This window comes from Catharus ustulatus, chromosome Z (genome assembly GCF_009819885.2).
Source record: "Catharus ustulatus isolate bCatUst1 chromosome Z, bCatUst1.pri.v2, whole genome shotgun sequence".
Classification (NCBI taxonomy): domain Eukaryota; kingdom Metazoa; phylum Chordata; class Aves; order Passeriformes; family Turdidae; genus Catharus; species Catharus ustulatus.
Window position 1 is genome coordinate 20,999,272 of NC_046262.2, and position 19,948 is coordinate 21,019,219.

The window sequence follows — 19,948 nt, forward strand, 5'->3', positions numbered from 1 at the left end:
CTTATCTTAGCCTGGTTAACTTTTTTCACTCTGTGCTTTGTTTTCAATCCACTTTTCACCCTTTACTCTCTTTTTAAAAGGGGCTCATTGTATAGGCTTTTTGAATATCTAAAACTGTTCACCTTGTCCGTGACTTTGTTCATTCACAGCTTCATCAGTACATTTGAATGAAACTAATGGATTAGTAAGAAAACTTAGAGACTCACTGCTCAAGGTGATTTTTACTCAATTACTAGATTAGTTAAAACAAGCTATCATGAAGTTCACTGTGCTGTCCTTGGACATCCCTTTTGCTCTGAAGTGTTTGTCATCTGATATAACATTGATTTTAAGGTGAGTTAGTGAAACAGTAATTTTTGAGTTCCTTCCTGAGGATGTACTCTGGAGCTTTATCACACTTAAAGTTGATTGAAATTTACCCTTCTGACACCTTTTTCTCTGGTCTTGTGTCATCTTTATGTCCAAATCAGATCATGTTCTTAGAGAGTTATCTCTCTAGAATCTTCTTTTGAGAAAGCTGACACAAATCAATCATTTATCCAATCAGCAGTGATTTTATTTTACTTTATTACTCCCTTTTATCCCATATGACCTAGTGACCTCTTCCTCCACTTATGTTTCTTGTTTCAGTTAATTCAATCATTTTAGCATTAAACTTTCAGCTGTTTCCTTTTTAAAACTCATCATAGCCCTTTTAATACACCTTCTAACATAAGACCTTTTACCTATTTTGACAGCTCTAGCTTTAGATTTACAGATGCAAAATTCTTCTAAAACTTTTTTACTACTTGCTAGGCACACTATTTAATTGCATGTCTTTCTGGTCCTTTTTTTTGTGAGTTTTGCATTGCAAGTAATTATTTTGGAATTGTTTGGTTTACACCCTTGCTACTTCTAAAGCATATATTACTTTTATCTAAGATATTAGAACCTGTTTGACTTTTCTGGTGAAACCACGCTTCTAACCTTTCATATCAAGTTACAGATTTAGTTTGCTCCCCCTAAAATAGTAGAACAATATAAGAAAAATGATAAGAAAAGAATATTTAAGATGCTTGTTAGTGGCTAATAGAAAAAACATGTTGAATTGGTTTACTGAAAAAGATTCTAATAAATTAACCTACCAGTAGGTATTTCCTGAGCCAAGCCACGGTAAGCTTTTTTTCCAGTCTAAATGTTCATGATAAAATTTATTTGTGATTAAAGAACAAAACCAAAAATTCCTCCTGCAGACCATCATTCAGATGTGAATAAGAGGAAAACTTCTTCATTGCAGCAACTCCATTGGTCTGTGATGTGGTGTGTTACTATAAAAAAGAAAAAAAAAACCAACCTACTTTTATCAAGCATTAAGCTAGATATTTGCAATCCATATAGATATAGCATTGCTCTGGAGGAGAGATGCTGACAGTCTCTACTTTCTTGTTTTGTTTAACAGTTGTTAACTTTCTTGTGGTAAGCGGTTAGGTTTTTGTCTTAAACTGAGAAAATGCAGGGTCTCCTATCTGTTCCAGGATCTACTGTGAGTATTGAAGTTCCAGATAGTGCAAAAAATCAGCCTTAATATATGATATGTGGTGTATGATATATGCTTCTATACATGCCCTAATTCATACATCTGCATGTTCTGGCAGTGTAACTGGTGGCTGAGCAATGTAAGCAAAGAAAGTTTACATTGAAAACTAATACCTTTTATTAAGCAAACTGTGGAAGAAAAATAAACTAGCTGAAGAAGAGCTTGTGTGCCCTGGAACCTGTGGGGTTTTTTTCCCTCTACATCTGTGTTAGTAAAGATAATAAAATATATTGCCTCTCCTTTAGTATCTTCCTTGCACAAGTTTTTACTTCGTGTTCAGCTTATGGGCCCTACTGTTTGCTGAGTTTCTCCCAGCAGAGTAGAACGGTAACATTCTTCATCAGTTTCAGCCTTTGAGAATTCACTGCACAATACTGGGACTGCTGGCATACCATGTAGCTTACAGTCCAGTATGTATAATTAAAATAGAATTCCAGTTCTCTGAAGTGTTAGTGATGTGATGCACGTGTTTACTCTCATGTTTCTGGTAATGAAAAGACAGTAACAGTTGCCCATGTAATCTTTAATAAACATGCTGGTCCTTTTAGATTTCATCACTGAAATATTTCCTAGGTAAAATATATAAATACTGGTGTTTCGTCCATAAATTCATTCAGTGCAGAAGTTTTTAAGATTTTATTTTTAAAACACAAGAGTTGCAGTACTAATTGTGAACTGTAGTGTACCAGCTGATGCTGAAGTGAAACACAGCATTAACTGTCAGCCCTACTGTTAGCACAGGTGGCCATACAGGACCCAGCAGGTATATTAAAATATTTCATCTACCATTTTCTGATGTCAAAACTGCTGAATATGTCCGCCACCATTTTTATATCATCATCTTTTTTGAGATACAGCTGCAATGCACCATTTGCAGAAAACAGACAGATACAAGTCTGATTTCTATAGCAAAACCAGGCTGGCAGAAAGACAAAGTGCATATTCCAACTCCATACATAATTTTTATTCTCATATTTTCGGTTGTAAAATTCTTGCACTACCAGAGATGAACAGTAATGCAATCCAGACAAAACTGAGATTCTTGAACCCTAGAAAAGTCTTAGATGTACATGCCAAATGGGGAATTGGCTATCCATTCCAAGAACTGCATGTTTGCAGATACCCCAAGGAGCAGAAGGGGGAATGTCAGAAAAGGCTTCAAAACTGAGAGTGTAGAGCAGACATTCACCTTGATTCTTCCACACATTCTGCAAGTCAGTTAGTTTTGCAAACATGACATTTTATAGTGTTTTATTTTATTGTTGGGGTTCTCTATTTGGAAATACTATTTGTATTTTAACGTAGAATTGGAACTCTCAAACAGAATATTATGCATTTTTTAAGAGTGTCTAGCAGAAAACAAAGCTATTATCTGAACAATTCTCATTGCCTCTGATTTTATTAAGGTGTCTGGTTGTCAGTTCTGGAATGACCTTTCCATATAAATCATGGGTGTTGAAAATTATCATTACTAAATAGAAGAAAGAGAACATAAAATGTGCTTTTAATGCTTTTAAGATGTGACTGCCTGTAATGGGAGGGGATTGAATCCAGGACTACCTTCCAGGCTATTAGCTTACAAAGGATAATACTGTACTATAGCTTGATTTTTATTTGGTTTATCTAAACTGAATTAAAATCGTCCCTTCTGCTATGAAATTAACATGAGCAGAGTTGAAGTACTTCAGTATTCATTTTATTTTATTAAGATGTTACAGGATTCAGCTCATGTAAAAATTAAACTTGCATAGCGATTTTTAAATACTTCTATTAATTATAACATTCTAAAATGGGTTTAAAATTAAAAAGAGTATTTTAGGTTGTTTTCCTTATTTTTGGATATGCTTACAGTAATTTCATGAATATAAGCCGCACCCTTATGACTAAAATTTTGGTCCCAACCTGGAAGTGCGGCTTCCATTCAGGAGAGGCCAATATATGGACGAAGTTATGAATTTTGCTAACCTGGAAGTGCAAGCCACGAGAGCCGCAGAGCCCTGGCAGCAGCAGAGCCCTGCCAACCTGCATCCCTCGCACCACCCGCCATGTCCCTGCCCGGCCCGTGCCTGGGGCTGTGCAGCGCTGCGGGCATGCCAAGACCCCACGGCCCTGCCCACTGCGGCTCCGCTGGGCTTGCAACCCCCAGCGCGGCGCCGCGCTCACCCCACACACATGGCGCAGCCTCAGACACCGCAGCACCCAGGGCAGCAGCTAGGCAGCGGCAGCTCCACCCACAGGGCCCCTCTGAGCGGCTCCGCCGGGCTCGCAGCCCCTGACACCAGTGGGCCCAGGCTCCGCACTCCTGCCCACTCCCATGCAGCACCCAGCGCAGGGCACAGGCCTGGCCGGCAAGCAGTGGGGCCCACCCAGCGCCAGGGCCACCCCGGCACTGGGCAGGCCAGCACGGCACTCAGAGGGGCTCCACCACTCACCAGGAAACTTTCCCGCCTGCGGCCCCCGCTGCCTCTGACAGCCCGGGACAGCAGGTCCCCAGCCCACCCGGCCCCGCTGCCCTCACCCCCCTGGCCACACCCTCCCCTCACCTGGGTGAGAGCGGAGCCGGCAGGTTTAATAAAAGTGAATTATTTTTGTCTGTATTTTCTTAGGCTGCGTTTAAAGGCTACCCCGATCCATGAAAAATGTTTGCAAATTGAGAACCTGCCAGTAAAACCCACGATGGTGCGATTGTTGCTAATTTGTTACTTTGTTGCATGTGGGTCCTCACTGTGAACGAAAGTCCGGCTTATAATCCGGTGCAGTTTATATATGGACAAAGAATGAAAAGTTACCGACACCCGGAAGTGCAGCTTATAATCAGGTGCGGCTTATAATTGTGAAATTATTGGAACAACGCTTCTTAAATAATGTTACCATTTAAGGATAACACTTAGTAATTTTCTTTTGATGTTACTGAATGAGAAGACAGCAAATGAAAATAAATTGTCTTTAAAAAAATATAAGCAATGTAATTATAATACTGAAAAAGGAGAAGGGAAATAACATGCTATTCCATCAAAAATAAGTCATCATTACTACAGCACTTCCCTGAATTACTTCTTGTTTCAACCACGATTTGCATTTTAGAAAAACTCCAGGCCCAGGGATGGCATGAAGATGGCACAATCTTTTAGTTGTTCAGTCTCTGAATAGCTCCTCCAATATAAATTTACACTTATCTCTGCAAATGCTCTGTGAGGCTATTTGTATTGTTTTGCCACCACTGAAGTACTTCAGTTTTGAAAGAATTTGTTTAATATTAGTTGTACCAGCATCAGTGAATGACTATGTGCTGCTGTAACCTCTAGGAGTTTGAACCTCTCTAGGATCTTAGGTGGAGTTTAGAGAGGGAATAGCAGATACTCCAAAATGCAGTGGAGTTTGGACTGGAGTTGGGGTAAATTTGGAAATGCATAGAATGCAAAGTGTTCTGCACTTTGTGATTCAAATATGGCATCAAATGAATGTTAGCATCTTCTGATATTTTTCATCACTGTATGGCAGTAGCTGAGTTAGTTTTGAATATATGCAACCATTTTTTTCCCTAAATCACAGTTGAATAACATACTCTGCCTCTCTAGGTCTTACTTGTGTCTGTGTATAATACATATTTTATTTGTTAGAGATTTGGTGTGCTTGAATACAGGTAGTTACGGTTTATATACACACGTGCAGAAGCCTACAAGTACAAAGAGGCTTACATATGTATGTAGAGTTTTGGACTTGTACATAGGAAGTATGATCATTTGGTCACCTATCCCAAAGTCAAAATTACTGTTTATTTCTGTAATCATTTCTCTTTTCTTTTGCCAAAGTGAAGTCAAATACAGAGCTTCTCTTTTTTGAAAAAAGTTGCTTTTCAAATTCAGAAGACCATTAGTTACTTTCCAAAAAACAACTTCAGTACATGGCACTTAGAAACAATTTTATCAATTTAACCTAAAATATTTGGCTAAATTTCCAACTTATTTTATTTCTTATTAATTGCATATTATTCTGATCTAAAATACAGAAGAAAAATAATATATATGCATATTAGAAATCTGAAACGTGGAATATATTTTGTTAAGAAGGTAACTGCAGAAAATAACCTCCATCTCTCTGGTGGCCATGCTGGTTTTGATGCAACCCAGGATGCAGTTGGCTTTCTGGGCTTTGAGTGCACACTGATGGGTCACGTCCGTGTTCTCATCCACAAGCATCTTCCAGTCCTTCTCAGTAGGGCTGTTCTCAAACACCTCCTCCTCCATCTTTTAAGACTAAACATTTTCTGATAACATGGTTAGCTAACTTAAGTATAAGAACTTTGGTGAAAATATAATGCTTTCTGCTTTACTAGTGTTCATTTTAATAGAAATTAGAAAACTACAAGAATTCAAAGAACAGAACTACTATTTCATAATCCAGTCTTGGTGATAGCAAGAGAAAATTTACAGGGATAGCAGGCACTTACTAACTGATGTGTGAAACCTGAATGCAGATTTACTGCATGCAAAGACCTAGGCTTCAAAGATGAAAGGGACAAGTAGACTGTAGTCCCTTACTTTGATTTTGCTGTGCCTTATCAGTTTGACATTTTTCTGTTTACAAAGTCAGGAGGGATTTCTAGTTCTGTTCCATTCAGTGTGGTTTGTGAATGTAGTTTGGCTTTCCTAGCAGCCAGTTTCCTCTTTAGCAGGAAGCCTTTTTGGATTGCCTTTCTCACCAACCTAATTTGGCAAAGTGAACCTAGAAATAAAAAATACGCACAGTGTGGAGTCTGTGAAGAGCCAAGTATCAAAGTTGTTTATTGACCTAGTACTGATCATAGAAAGAGTTTGAAAGACTATTTTGGAGTTAGACTTTCTAAGAATTAAGATTTTTTTGTGTTCTGTACAAAAATCTCTTTCAGCTGAGGAAAAAGAGGGGTTGGGGGAGGTGAATAATTGTCACTAGCTAGTTCATTGTTCATACTGCAATAGTGTTTAGCTGACTAAGAAAAAGAGTAAGTGGGTCCTCCACAAGAGACTTCTGATGTGCTAGACTGTTATTCCCAAGTGCCATTTGTTTACCACTCTCTCTGTATTGCTGTCACTGTCCGGCACTCTAAGTATTTTTAACATACAACCTTTTATTGACATGTATTGTTCCTGCTGTGCAACTTCTATGAGAAAATGTTGCAGTAAAATGTAGTAGTATTGTAATGCAGCTTTTTACAGTGCTATGCCTAATTTATAGAAAAGCAATGGAGATACTTGGATTAAAAATATCCCTTTATCTCTTTTTTTCCCTATGATTTTCTTTTCAAGTAGAAGAGTAGAACTGTAGTTTCTTGCAAAAGCTGTAATTTTGCTTAGTATGGCTTCTGCCGTGCAGAGCCTCCTGATGTGGTTGGCTGAATAACTTCACAGTGATAGTCTTCTTTGCTAGTGCTTTTCAGAAGTTCTGTATTTGTGTATACATACAAATGACAGAATCAAAAGTGGTCATCCCCTGCAGTTCCAGTCTTTTGCTTAGAAAAGGATGTAGTCAGTAGTGGTATTACAGATGAAAATTAAGGTAGATAAAACAACTCTAGGGAAATGGTTACGTGTCATGTTTCTGCATTGTAATAATTTCTGCAGTTCATTAATCGTGATGAAATTTAAATCAATCAGAACCTAATTTAAAAGTGCAAAATACAAATTCTAGTATCAGAAAAATTTGAATTAATCAGTTCTTTTCCACAGGTAGCCATTAAATGGACACAAACAGGCATGAGCTGAAATAAAATTGGAATTTAATTTACAGAAGAGCTTTTTTTGCATTGTGGGAGGTTAAGAAGTAGTTACCCAAAGACATTTTGAAGTCTCCATTTTTGGATATTGGAAACCTGACTGGACAGTGCTCTCGTCGTCCTGTGTTTGACCCTCATTTGAACCAGGAGCCTGGACTGTCTGGTCTTCAGATGTCCGTTACAGACTGTGATTCTGTGAAGACAAATATTTCATTTTATATTGGCACAATGATTTGCACATTTTAGGTTCTTCTTTCTAATGTTATCACATGAGGTATTTGCAGAACAAAATTAATTTTCGTATCTAATAGTACATGCTTACATACATTTCATGTCTTTGTCACTACAAATTAACAACTGCATTGCTCGTCCAACTGAAAAATCCATGAAAAATACTAATATATATGGCTTGAGTAAACTGAATTTTATAACACATGCTGTATTTATTTGGCAGTACCTCTGTTTCAGATTCTCTTTTTGTAGTTCTCATGGTTAATTAGAATGTTACAATTCAAATGGGAATTCCTTGTTTTATTATTCATTTGCTTAACATATTTCTAATGGGTTCTTAAAGTAAGATGTCTGCTGATGTTCTTTTGTTATTCCTCCTAATGGAAATATGGACTTTCTGAGGTCCTAAGTGATTTTTAAGCCATCAGTGCCTCCATACCTTCCCTTTGTTTGTATCAAAAGTCTGCTACCCATTAACTTTGATTCTATTTCTTCTGAGTGGTTGTACATCTCAGAAGATTATATCCTTGTAAATATTTCTCTTTGCAGCGAGGAGCTACGGAAGGAAGCCCGACAGCTGAAACGAGAGCTGCTTGAAGCAAAGCACAAAAAAGAAGAAAGAGCTTTAAGACCCAAAGAGAAAGAAGGTAAGAGGTTTTGTGTAGATCTCCAGTTAATATTCTGGTATTAAAAGGTTTTTGGGTTGTGTGTTTTATGTATGTAAATGCAGAGTATTGTTAAAATGTGGATTTTTTTTTCTTTCCCTAAGGATGGTAGTAATGTAATAATGCCAATATGTAAGGATATTGTACAAGTAGTATTTGTTTTCAAACCAGGTAATATTTCTCCCTCTAAGTGTTCTTTAGTTAGATCCATGCTGTGACCTTGTGACTTTTAAGGTCTTTTTGACTTTCTGACTGGGAGAAGTTCTTAAATGCAGATGGTTAGCTTTGAACTCAAAGCTACTGACATCAAACTTTTATGTATCATAAGACACAAATAGAACTAAAATTCAGAAAGTCACTACCGTATTTATTTTCCTTAAACCTTTGCTGATGCTGGCCACAGATTTATGTACAGAGTCATGAGAGGGGCTGCTGTGGAGCGCCTCTCGAGCTGTTTATTTTCCAGCATCAGTCTCATTACATGGTTGGGACAGTGGGAGGATGCCAGCATCACACGTCCTCGGCAGCAGCAGCAGAACTCAGTGTTACAATGCACTTTGAAAGTTTTTTTGACCAATCCCTGAAAGCAAAAGCACATTGACAGTAATACTATCCAACCACTATAAGTACATGTCGTACCTTTGGTTAAAACAATGTTTACTTATTTCAAATGCAATACTTGCATGTAAGCCTTAAAATACATTGCACAGAGCTCCATTATTAAGCTTAGATTTTCCTAATACCTTTCTAGATATACTTTTCTGCAGCTTAGAGAGTTGTTCTAGCCGAGCGTTAATACACAGACCATTGTTCTATTTGTCCTTGCTTTCTGCATCTCATATAACTTTTCTGCTGATAAATCTATGCCTGCCGCTTAGCTCTAATTGCAGTTCTGCTGTTTCTGAGAACTGCTTTTTGCAGCTTTCCCAAAACCCTCTGATTTTAAGGATTCCCAGACTTAGCAAAATGGAATCTTCACCTGACCACTTCTTTGTCAGACAGTTTTTATATTCTGTTTCTTTTAAAATGTGTATAAATTGCAAAGTGTATAATATCATGTAAGCTGCACATTTTAGTCCAGAAGGATGAAACACCCTTTATTAGCCAAACTGAAGAAATGAAAAAATGTCTTTAAGCACTCAGAGGTTGTGAGACACACTTTTAGAGTGGATTTGTAGTTCGGTTCTCAATACCATAGAAATACGAAAGGATATATACAACTATTTTTTTTTAAATTCAGATAACACACAATTTGCAAGAGTGATAGAAAGCAAAACATAATTTTTAGAAAAATTCCTGACTCTCTTGAATAACAGGTGAGCTTGATCAGCATTTTGACAAAATAAAAAGTACAGTATCATGAATTTGTGTATGAAGCCTGGCACCAAGTGTTAAAAATTGCTGACTCTGAAAATATTCTGGTAATCACTGAATTAATATAAGCTCTCACTGGAAAAATAATGAATGCTGTCACTAGCCATGTAAAAAAAGAACTGTGAGTAGAGGTATAGCAAAGGGTAAAGTGTAGTCCTTATGTACATATGTGATAAATTATCTTGTATAATGCCATGTATGGCAGTTCTTACACTATTGCTTAAACTTATCCCTGTTCTGGTGCCAGTCAGTGGACTTTGTAATTTGAGGAAATTCACCTTTACAGTGACAGACTAAAGTAATACTTAGTTACTACAATAGTTACTTCTATGGTACAGTTTGGAAGGAGACCATTTATTCAAGCAAAGGGAGCTTATATACTAGGGTTGGTGAGGACCTTGTGTTTTCATTGAAATAAATAGCAGCCAGACCATAAATCAGTTGAAAATCTGCAGGTTACAGCTAAGGGTAAAAATAATCTTGACTTTCCTTTTTGTGATAGGAAGGGGTCTGTTCTAGTACCTGTTGAGAAAGATGGATGGCAGGAAAGAGCATACTGAATGAGTCAGTGGAGTACCTAACTAAAAATCCTTAAAAATAAACATTCTAAAATTTAAGGCAAAATTAAAAGGATATTAAATGAGATGCAAGTAGTGAAGGCTAAAATTATTAATGAAAATGTAGTGAAGGATTTCAGGTTTGTACTAGAAAATAAACTGAACATGAATTTACACTCTGATGTGGCTGTCACTGATTGGTTGCAGTACCTGTAGAAGTGTGGTTGTGTTATTGCACTCAGTTCCAAGTATTGCACCACCCAAAAGGATAATGAAGAATTTGATAAAAATGGGCAAAACTATTTGAAGAAGTTTCTTAGGATATACCTGAAGATATGTGTACAGTAATTTCACGAATACAAGCCGCAGCAATTTGACAAAAATTTTGGTGGAAACCCGGAAGTGCGGCTAATAGTCGGGGGCGGCTAATATGTGAATAATTTTCTGACATTTACAACCCCAGACGTGCCAACCAGGGCACCGAGCCAAGCACCTGCCAGTAAAAGCCGGCATTTCGCGATTGTTACAGTGTTACTGTGTTGCCCTTGCTCCCTGCAGGCAGCGCAGGGGGCGGGGAGAGAGGCAGGAGAACTCTCTTCTTCCCTCCTCTGCCACAGCTGGGGGAGAGGAGGGGGGGAGCCTGCGCTGCCATTGCCGCGGTTCGGGGAGGACCGGGGTGGGGGGGAGGGGGCGCCGCCATTGCCGCGGCTCGGGGAGGAGGGGGGGGAACGTGCCGCCATTGCCGCGGCCCGGGGAGGACGGGGCGGGGGGCGCGCCGCCATTGCCGTGGCTCCGGGAGCCGACATGGGGGGGGGCACCGCCATTGCCGCGGCTCCAGGAGCCGACGGGAGCCCCGCGCAGCCATTGCCGCGGCCCGGGGAGGGGGGGGGAAGTGCGTGCCGCCATTGACGCGGCCCGGGGGGAGGGGGGAAGCGCGCCGCCATTGCCGCGTCTCGGGGAGCCGACGGGAGCCCCGCGCAGCCATTGCTGTGGCCCGGGGAGGAGGCGGGGTGCTTTGTCCGTGCCCGCCGCCAGTGCCACGGGCGCGGGAAAGCTCCGTCCCTGCCCGCCACCGGCGCCACGGGCGCGGGAAAGCTCCGTCCCCGCCCGCCGCCGCTGCCGTAGGAGCGGGTGAAGCTCTGTCCCTGCCTGCCACCGCGGGGCAGCGCCGACCCGGGGTGACCGAGCCCAGTGGCAGCGGCGGCTGGCCCTGAGCGGCAGCACCGGGCTGGGCCACCTGGCCCCGTCAGCGGCCCCTAGCGGGCCGAGCCTGCACAACCTTAGCTCAGCCAGTAAACCCCGCCCTCCCACGGTTCTGTTACTAATTGCACGCGGGTCCTCGCTGCGAACGACAGAGCGGCTTATATTCGGGTGCGGCTTATTTATGGACAAAAACCGAAATATTTGCCAACACCCAGAGATGCGGCTTATACTCAGTGCGGCTTGTATTCGTGAATTTACTGTAATTTATGTAGGGAAGGGAATGGAAGGGTGAAATCTTAAGTCAAATGAATAAGCATTCCTTTACTGTGAAACAGAATTTACAACTTAGGAATAATAGAATAGACATTTCTAGAATGTCATGAACTCTAACAGAAGTGTTGTATTGAATAAGTAATTTTGCTCCTAAGTTAAAAGCACTCAGTCATTTTATGTTTATTGGCCTGAATTTTCATAAGTACAGTAGAACTATTAACATGGAAGACAGTATTCTAAATGTGTAATAGTTTACCTATTCCACATTAGTTTACATATAAGAAGTTGTACGTATTTTAAAAATATTTATATCAGGAAGTTGATGTGTAAGTAGCAGTAAATTTTTCCTCTGCCTATGCTCTTGGGGAGTGTAGGATGGGGAGTGAGTTCTGTCATGCTGTATCAGGTATGCCTTGCAGACGGTGCACACACTTGCATTGTGTCTGCCTATGTTTTGAGCTGGCTGCATTAGGAAAAAATGTTAGTTCACAGGCTACGTAACCACATTAATGTGGTTCTATGCTTGATTAATAAACACTACATTTCAGCCAAAACTTTCAACCATAGTTAGAGAAATTCAGTGAAGATGACAGAATGGTGAGAATAAGGCTTAGTTCATACTGGACAGATTGAGTCTTATTCTGATAGGATGCTAAGGAGGGATCAGCAGCATGACACATCTATTTTAAGTCTACTACACAGATCTTTATTAGTATTGGCATCACATTTAGTATAATTTCTTCAAATTGTTCATATTGTGTTTACCTAATACTTTTTTGTATTTGGAGATTAGATTAACTAAGAAAGACTGGAGAGTGAAAATTTAAGTGTTTACATTGTTTCAAGAGGTCAGAGAAAAAATCATTCCCTCCTTACATGTTTGATTATAACCAGTCTTCTAGTTTGTGAATAGTATTGTTGACTATGCCAGACTGCTGTCAAGACCTTACTTTAAATAAGATGTTTTTCTTTCATGTGACATTTGTTGTAGTGATGCCAGAAATTACATCAAACACTATCATTTGAGTGCTGAATTAGTTCAGCATTTTGAAGTACTTGGTCAAATATTAAAAAAAAATACACTTTCCAAAGTTCTGTAGAGTAAATATGGGAGTGTACTTCAGTGAAATCTGCTTCACACATACAGCATCAGCCCATTTAAATATATATCATTTTTAAATAGTAGTAGTATTTAGGAAATAATATTTTAGTTTTTCTTGCTTGAATATTTTTGTAAACTCACAATCTGTGGACTATGAAATTTAATTGTCTTATGTGAGAAAACAGAAAAGCTGTAAAATACTATCTGAGCAGGGAAACCTAACAACTAATGTAAATCCAACATTCAAGGGTAACAGTTCTACTGAGGCATGTCATACCAAGGCATTTTGTGCTTTGTTTTTAATTGTGACATGGTAATCAAGTGATTGAAATGTTTGGAAAATTCTCAAAATGAAGTGAGGATTACAGTGTAACATTATGTTTTATTTATGTTTCATTATAAATTTTAGGTAATGTCAAGGGCACTCAAAGAGTTAAGTCCTTCTTACGTGAAAAGATACTTTCTTGAAGTCTGGGACTTTAATAGGGTTTTGTGCCCTTCAGAACATTCTGAAAATAACCAAATCCAAATTTTGATTGTTTGGGAACTTTGCAGTATAAATGCATTAAGTATGAAGATTTTTTTTAGTGTATACAGTAGAGCTACATGGTATCAAAGTATCCACCTGGAATGTGTTATCTTTGCACACCTTTGTTTTCTCTCACTGTTTACATTTTTTTTACATTTAATCTCCTAACATCTGGCATCTCTGTGCAGTCCCCTTCCTACTGAAGTGAATACATTTTCCTTTTGTCTCTCTGTCTGCAGAAGAAAAGGGAACAAAACTTCGCTGCAAACCAACTTTGATTTTAGTAGTAATCTTAAGCATGTACTCAAAATCCATCAACATTTGAAAATTAGCTGTATTGTAGACTAGGACCATGTGCCTAAAAACTACCAAAGTTCAGAAAGCATTTGCTAGAAACTTGCAGTTCACACTGTTTTGCAAATGTGTTCTGGTCTTTCAAGTAAGTGTTTTGAAGCTCTAGGAATTTCTTGTAAGATTTTATTATTTGAGTTGGATAAATGAACTAGTAAGTTTATTCTGGAACTGTTGCTTTTTTCACTGTAGCAAACTGAAAATCTAGTAATCAGTCTAACCCTGGAAGCTCATTCTGTAAGCAAACCTATTCAATTTTTCACAGTTGCTAAATATTTCCTGACTCTTACCTTAACTTCTTGGCAAACAGTGGCTCTTTGCCCAGAGCTATAGCAACATTAATTGAACAGTTCTTGAAGATGCAGTGAAAACCATAAGTAGAACTAGTCCTAAACAAAAATGTACAGGAGAGGATGTTACTAATTCTCTCAAGCATAAAATTATTTCATTTTTTTTCTGCTGTATTAATTTTTACACTAATTTATACTTAGCTATATTTTAAGTTCCAGATACATAATATTTAAAACTGTAATAATTTTTTTCCTAATTCTGGAAGAAGTTAAGTATTTGTCTTGGTTATTAATTATCTAATGTGTCTCTTAAGTTCTGTATTTGTAACTTCAGATAGGATTTCTGTTTTAATTCCTGAAATATTAAGGCATATTAGAATTTCTTTTGTAATTTGTGAGGATTTTATTTGTTTTGGAGCAAAAACAACTTCTCTTTTTAAGATTTCAGTCTCAGTAAGATTTTTAAAATGAGTGCTGCATACCTTTACAATTCCAAAAGAGTATAATATAAACTGAATATTGATGAGCTAAAAGTAGAATATACTGAACTAATAAAGGAATGTGTTTTAGGCCTCTTATTTTAATTCACCAAAACATTCAATTGTAATTCCTTTCTCTTCTAACAGGAAGTTTTTGAGGCTTTTTCCCCTTTAGTCTAGCTATGCCATTAATTTCTTGGAATTTCTATCTAGTAGGCCTTTTATCATATGAAATGTGTCATCTGAGTTGCTAAAGAATACATTTTGGATACTGAAGAAAATTTATGGACCCACCACATTTCAAACATACACAACCTTGCTAAATAAACTGGGATGCCTTTTTATATATGCATCTTTTTACATTCTTCTTGTTATCCTACCTCAGTTCTGCATAAACTCATGATTACATATTGAAGTCGCATTACAATAGTTAATGGGACTACTTTTGCATATCAAGAATATTTTGTAATGTAAAATACTTAAATGTGTGTAAAAATCTTCATACTGGCTGTATCTCATCAAAGAAAAATCATCTTTCATTTAGCATTTTTCAATGCTATATGCTCTCGCTTTTTTATGGTGACATGAAATCTTCATAATCAGAATGTGTTTTTCTCTGTCACAATATGTATTGTTTCTACCCTTCATATGTATTTCTGCTAGTACTTTCGCCAAACCAAATTCCCTTCTTTTTCCAACAAGTTTTTTATGCACGACTTCATTATCCCTTTTTCTTAACAAGAAACTAAATCTGTAGAATTTTATACAGATTCTAATTAGAAGAACTGCAATAATGACAAGGTTTGTTAAAGAAACTTTGTACTGTGGAAAATTGTATGCATACTATGAGACCTGCATTTGTGTGAAATTGTACCTTATCTGTGCCACTATTGGTGGATTTTGTATGTATCTACCTGCAGTGCCAGAAATTGAGCCCAATCTTTAAGAGTAATATCAATGTGAGTATAACCAGTGATATGCTGTTCTGATCTACCACAGGCAGCTGAATTATAATTCCTATTTCTTGGTTTCATTAAGTGGAAGATAAAACTGCAGATAAATTCTGAAAACAGCTCTTCTGATACATTTTTGTTCAGTGTTTGTTACGTTGTAAATGTACCAGATGCTTTAGGAATTAAGTTTAAAATTATCAAGCTTTCTTTTCGGCTTCACTTTGTATTAGGAATTGATCTGTCCCTAAAACATCCACTCATTTCAGTTAAATGGCCTTGAATCACGTTTTACCTTTGTTATACTTCTCAGTTTTGTAGTTAAAAATTGAACATAATTTGAACTGTTCCTTATTTAAGGGTGATCAAAATAAGGTCTTATATATTTTTTTTAAATCAATGTCTCCTTTCTGGTTTAAAGACATCAGAATTTCTTCTTTAGTTTCAGACTATCATAGTAAACCATGTTCCAAACCCAAAGTTTTAGGTTAGATTACACCATCATGTTGGCATGTATTGGCCATAATTTCAGGATAGAAGAATCTGAAAGAAAATAAATTACAGTAATTTCACGATTATAAGCCGCACCATTTTGACTGAAATTTTGATCCCAGCCCGGAAATGCAGCTTACATTCAGGAGTGGCCAATATATGAAAAAAGTTCAGAAATTTCCAAACCTGGAAATGCCAGCCAGGGTGCCAAGCCGAGCACCTGCCAGTAAAACCCGGGATTGCGCGATTGTTACAAATTGGTTACTCTGTTGCACGGCGGGTGGAGGCGGGCTCCGTGTCGGCAGCATGGGGCGGGAGGCGGGGAGCTCTGTCCCCACCTGCCGCTGCTGCCGCAGGTGCAGGCGGGCTCCATCCCCGCCTGCCGCCGCGGAGCAGTGCAGGAATGGGGTGAGCAAGCCTGGCGGCGGTGGCAGCACCGCCCAGCCAGCCCTGAGCAGCCCTGCCAAGCTACAGCGCCGAGCTGAGCCAGTAAACCCCACGATCCTGTGATTCTGTTATTAATTGGCAACTTTGTTGCACGAGTCCTCACTACAAGTGACAGTGCGGCTTATAACCAGGTGCGGCTTATTTATGGACAAAGACCTAAAGGTTACCGACACCCAGAGGTGCAGCTTATAATCAGGTGCGGCTTGTAATCATGAAATTACTGTACTTAAATTATTTTACCACAGTAAGATGAAGATTTCTTGGTACTAACTCAAGCTAGCTTATATAAATAGTAATGTACTTATAAATTCTTTTAAAAGTAGGATGAAATGCATTTTCAATGAGGAAGGTTATCTGTTTTGTTTTGTTTTGTTGTTTGGTTTGGTTTGGTTTGGTTTGGTTTGGTTTGGTTTGGTTTTTCCCCCCTCACTTTCCTTACTGACAGAATATGCACAACAGTTTGTTCAAACTAAAGAAGAAGTCCTTTGCTTCATGCTATTTACACTTTGTGGTGAGATCCTCCTCGGGAACAAGTCTTCAAGATTCCTGTAGCTTAAATTATCGTCTGCATCTTGTGATACGGAAGTTGAATGTACAGTAATTTCATGATTATAAGCCGCACTGAGTATAAGCTGCATTTCTGGGTGCCAGCAGCTTTTCGTTCTTTGTCCATATATAAGCCACACCTGATTATAAGCCTCACGTTACAATACAGAGTGTGATAAAAGGTATCTATTGTATCACCATCTGTTGAGGGTGGGGGCAGTGATCCTTATCTCAACGGCAGATATTCTGCTAATCAGCCATCCGTTGAAACCAGGCAGGGCATTGTTCTTCATCTTTTCACAACCCATCCTTCCTCCAGCAAGTCATTTTCTGCTAATGGCCATTGAGTCCCACTGTATGACTGATAAAATTACTGCATCCCACTAGAACTTGCTCCAGCCAGGGCAAAGAGCCCAACATTTCTTACCAAGATAAAACAGAGGTTTTGGGACACTAAGGTAGCCCCTTTCTCCACTGGACTCCAGAGGAAAACTGGATTTCTCCACATCACCACTGGACTTCTGAGGGAAACTACGCCTTCTGCAGGAGCACTGCTCCAACTGAACCACATCTGTCACTGCAGGAGGATGCAGCCACCATTTAATGGGACTGCTACCAACACCCTGCCTGACGGGGTGTCAGGTTGTACTCTGACTTTGTCAGGGTTTAGAGTTTGTTTCTTTGTAGTACTGTATTTCTATTTTAATTTCCCTAGAAAATAACTGTTATTCCTAATTCCCATATCTTTGCCTGAAAGCCCCTTGATTTCAAAATTATAATAATTTGGAGGGAGGGGGTTTACATTCTCCATTTCAAAGGGAAGCTCCTGCCTTTCTCAGTGGACACCTGTCCTCCAAACTAAAACAACAACTTTTTGTTCTTTGTCCGTATATAAGCTGCACCTGATTATAAACCGCACTTTGGGTTCGGACCAAAATTTTAGTCAAAATGGTGTGGCTTATAATCGTGAAATTACTGTAATTGTTATTTCACTTCTGTGTATCCATGTCATTTTTCATTAGGTTTTGCCTGAATGAATCCTCTTAGATTAAGGAGATTAACACCAAAGTGACAATCCTTTTCCTTTTTCTGAATCAACAAGCTGGGCCTAAATTAGTCAAGCTTAATATAAAGGTCAAGTCCATCATACAGTGCTGTTGTTCCTCTTATTTTCAATTCAACTGCAAAAGATTTGCAGGGAATCTGGATTGCAGACTGGGAGATATGAAGTAGTAGGCAGCAATCTATTTTTACATTTTAAAAAGTTTCCTCCCGCCAAGTCTCTCTCTTCTGAACTTTTTTCCTTGCTTGCTAGTTACCAGTCAGACACAAAGTAACTTTATTAAATAATTCCTGCTTATCAAAAACTGAATATATAATTTATATTAAAAAGTACTCTGTGGTTTCGTAATCATTGGAGTTTTCAAATTCTAAAATGTTAATAACCCACTGACTTAGGGGGTCTTGAAAATCCTTGCTTGCTTTAAATGTTGTGTGATAGGCTGTAAGACTTCATGAAGAAATACAAGCATGTTTTGAAGTCATTTTCATGAACGGTGCAAAAATAAGATACATACAAGGGCACAGCTCTTGTGGTTGACTCACTCTGAAGTTTGTTCAAGTGGATCTAATTATCTTTTTTTCTGAGTTATGAAAAGGCTTTCCTAGGAGGCAGAGAGCATGAAGTTGAGGATTCGAAAACCTCTGACAGGCAAACACTCAAGAAACAGTAATCTCAAAAGAAGGCTTTGACTGAAATTCAAATTATTGGTATTAACAGTAAGTGGCACACATAGGAGGGTGATAAAAATACATAAATACACAACTTTAGGGGAATTTTACCCTTTTTGTATGAGAACTGTAATTGAGCTGTACTACATTAAACTACAGTAATTTCATGATTACAAACCACACCATTTTGACTAAAATTTTGGTCTGAACCCAGAGAGCGGCTTATTATCAGGTGCAGCTAATATGTTGATGAGCTACAGAAATTTACTAACCCGGAAGTACGAGCCAACACGGCCCTGAGCCAATCCATGCCCGCACGGCCCCAGCAGGGGAAAAGCAGGACCCATGTGAGCTCGCCCGGCCCCTGCGGGGGAAAAGCGGGGCCCATCCGAGCCTACATGGCCCCGGCAGAGAGGGGAGGCGGGACCAATCTGAGCTCGCACAGCCCCTGCAGAGGAAAAGTGGGGCCCATCTGAGCTCGCACGGCCCCTGCAGGGGAATAGCAGGGCCCATCCGAGCTCGCCTGTCCCCGGCAGAGAGGGGAGGCGGGACCAATCTGAGCTCGCCCAGCCCCTGCAGGGGAAAAGCGGGACCCATCCGAGCCTGCACGGCCCCGAGCCAAGCCAGTAAACCCCGCGATCCCGCAATTCTGTTACTAAATGGCAACTTTGTGAAAGTTGCATGCGGATCCTTACTGCAAATGAAAGTGCGGCTTACAATACAGTGTGGCTTATTTATGGAGGAAAAACGAAACGTTGCCGCCACCCCGGAAGTGCAATTTATAATCGGTGCGGCTTGTAATCGTGAAATTACTGTAAATTTTAGTCAAAACGCATATATGACTAAGGAACACATCTTTAAATTCAGTGTATGTATATCAAAGGGTGAATTCCAGGTTTAAATGTTTGTGGCCATATTGTGACTGACATTTTCATTCATATATGTTGAAGGACACTCTTCTCAGTTCTTTTGCTTGTCAAGGTGGGCAGTTATATTGATCATAGGGTAAATGCAATTCCCTTCAAAACACTCATTTAGGTAAAATGTCACCTTTTGGTGACATTTGGAAAGGTTGTTTTTTATAAGGAAGCAGATGATTTTGTACTTCAGATTATTTCTCTAAGGGCTAAATGTTAGTAAAAGAAGATGTTATGTTGTTTCCAGATAGTCAACACTTTGGATGCATGCATTTTTGCAAAAACGAATGCATTATTTTGACAAAGGGTTGATCTTGAATTAAGAATGGGATTTTTAATTAGTAGAAGATATTGACATGAGGGGGGCAATACTGGGCTTTGTCATTATGTGTGGTAGCTTTTTCATGAACTTCTTTTCTCTTCAGTTCGTTGATTTTATGCTGCATGAGCTTTTATGGTGGTTTTGATTTCATTCATGCAACT

The 19,948-nt window shown here is 39.1% G+C and overlaps 1 protein-coding gene across 1 annotated transcript in view; it reads left to right on the top strand.

The window, feature by feature from the left end:
- Positions 1–19,948, top strand: part of CWC27 (CWC27 spliceosome associated cyclophilin) — a 101,528-nt gene that overhangs the window by 59,869 nt on the left and 21,711 nt on the right. Inside the window, exon 11 of the mRNA XM_033086253.1 lies at positions 8,109–8,206. Within this exon, the coding sequence (XP_032942144.1) occupies positions 8,109–8,206 (98 nt within the window). The remainder of the gene's footprint in view (positions 1–8,108; positions 8,207–19,948) is intronic.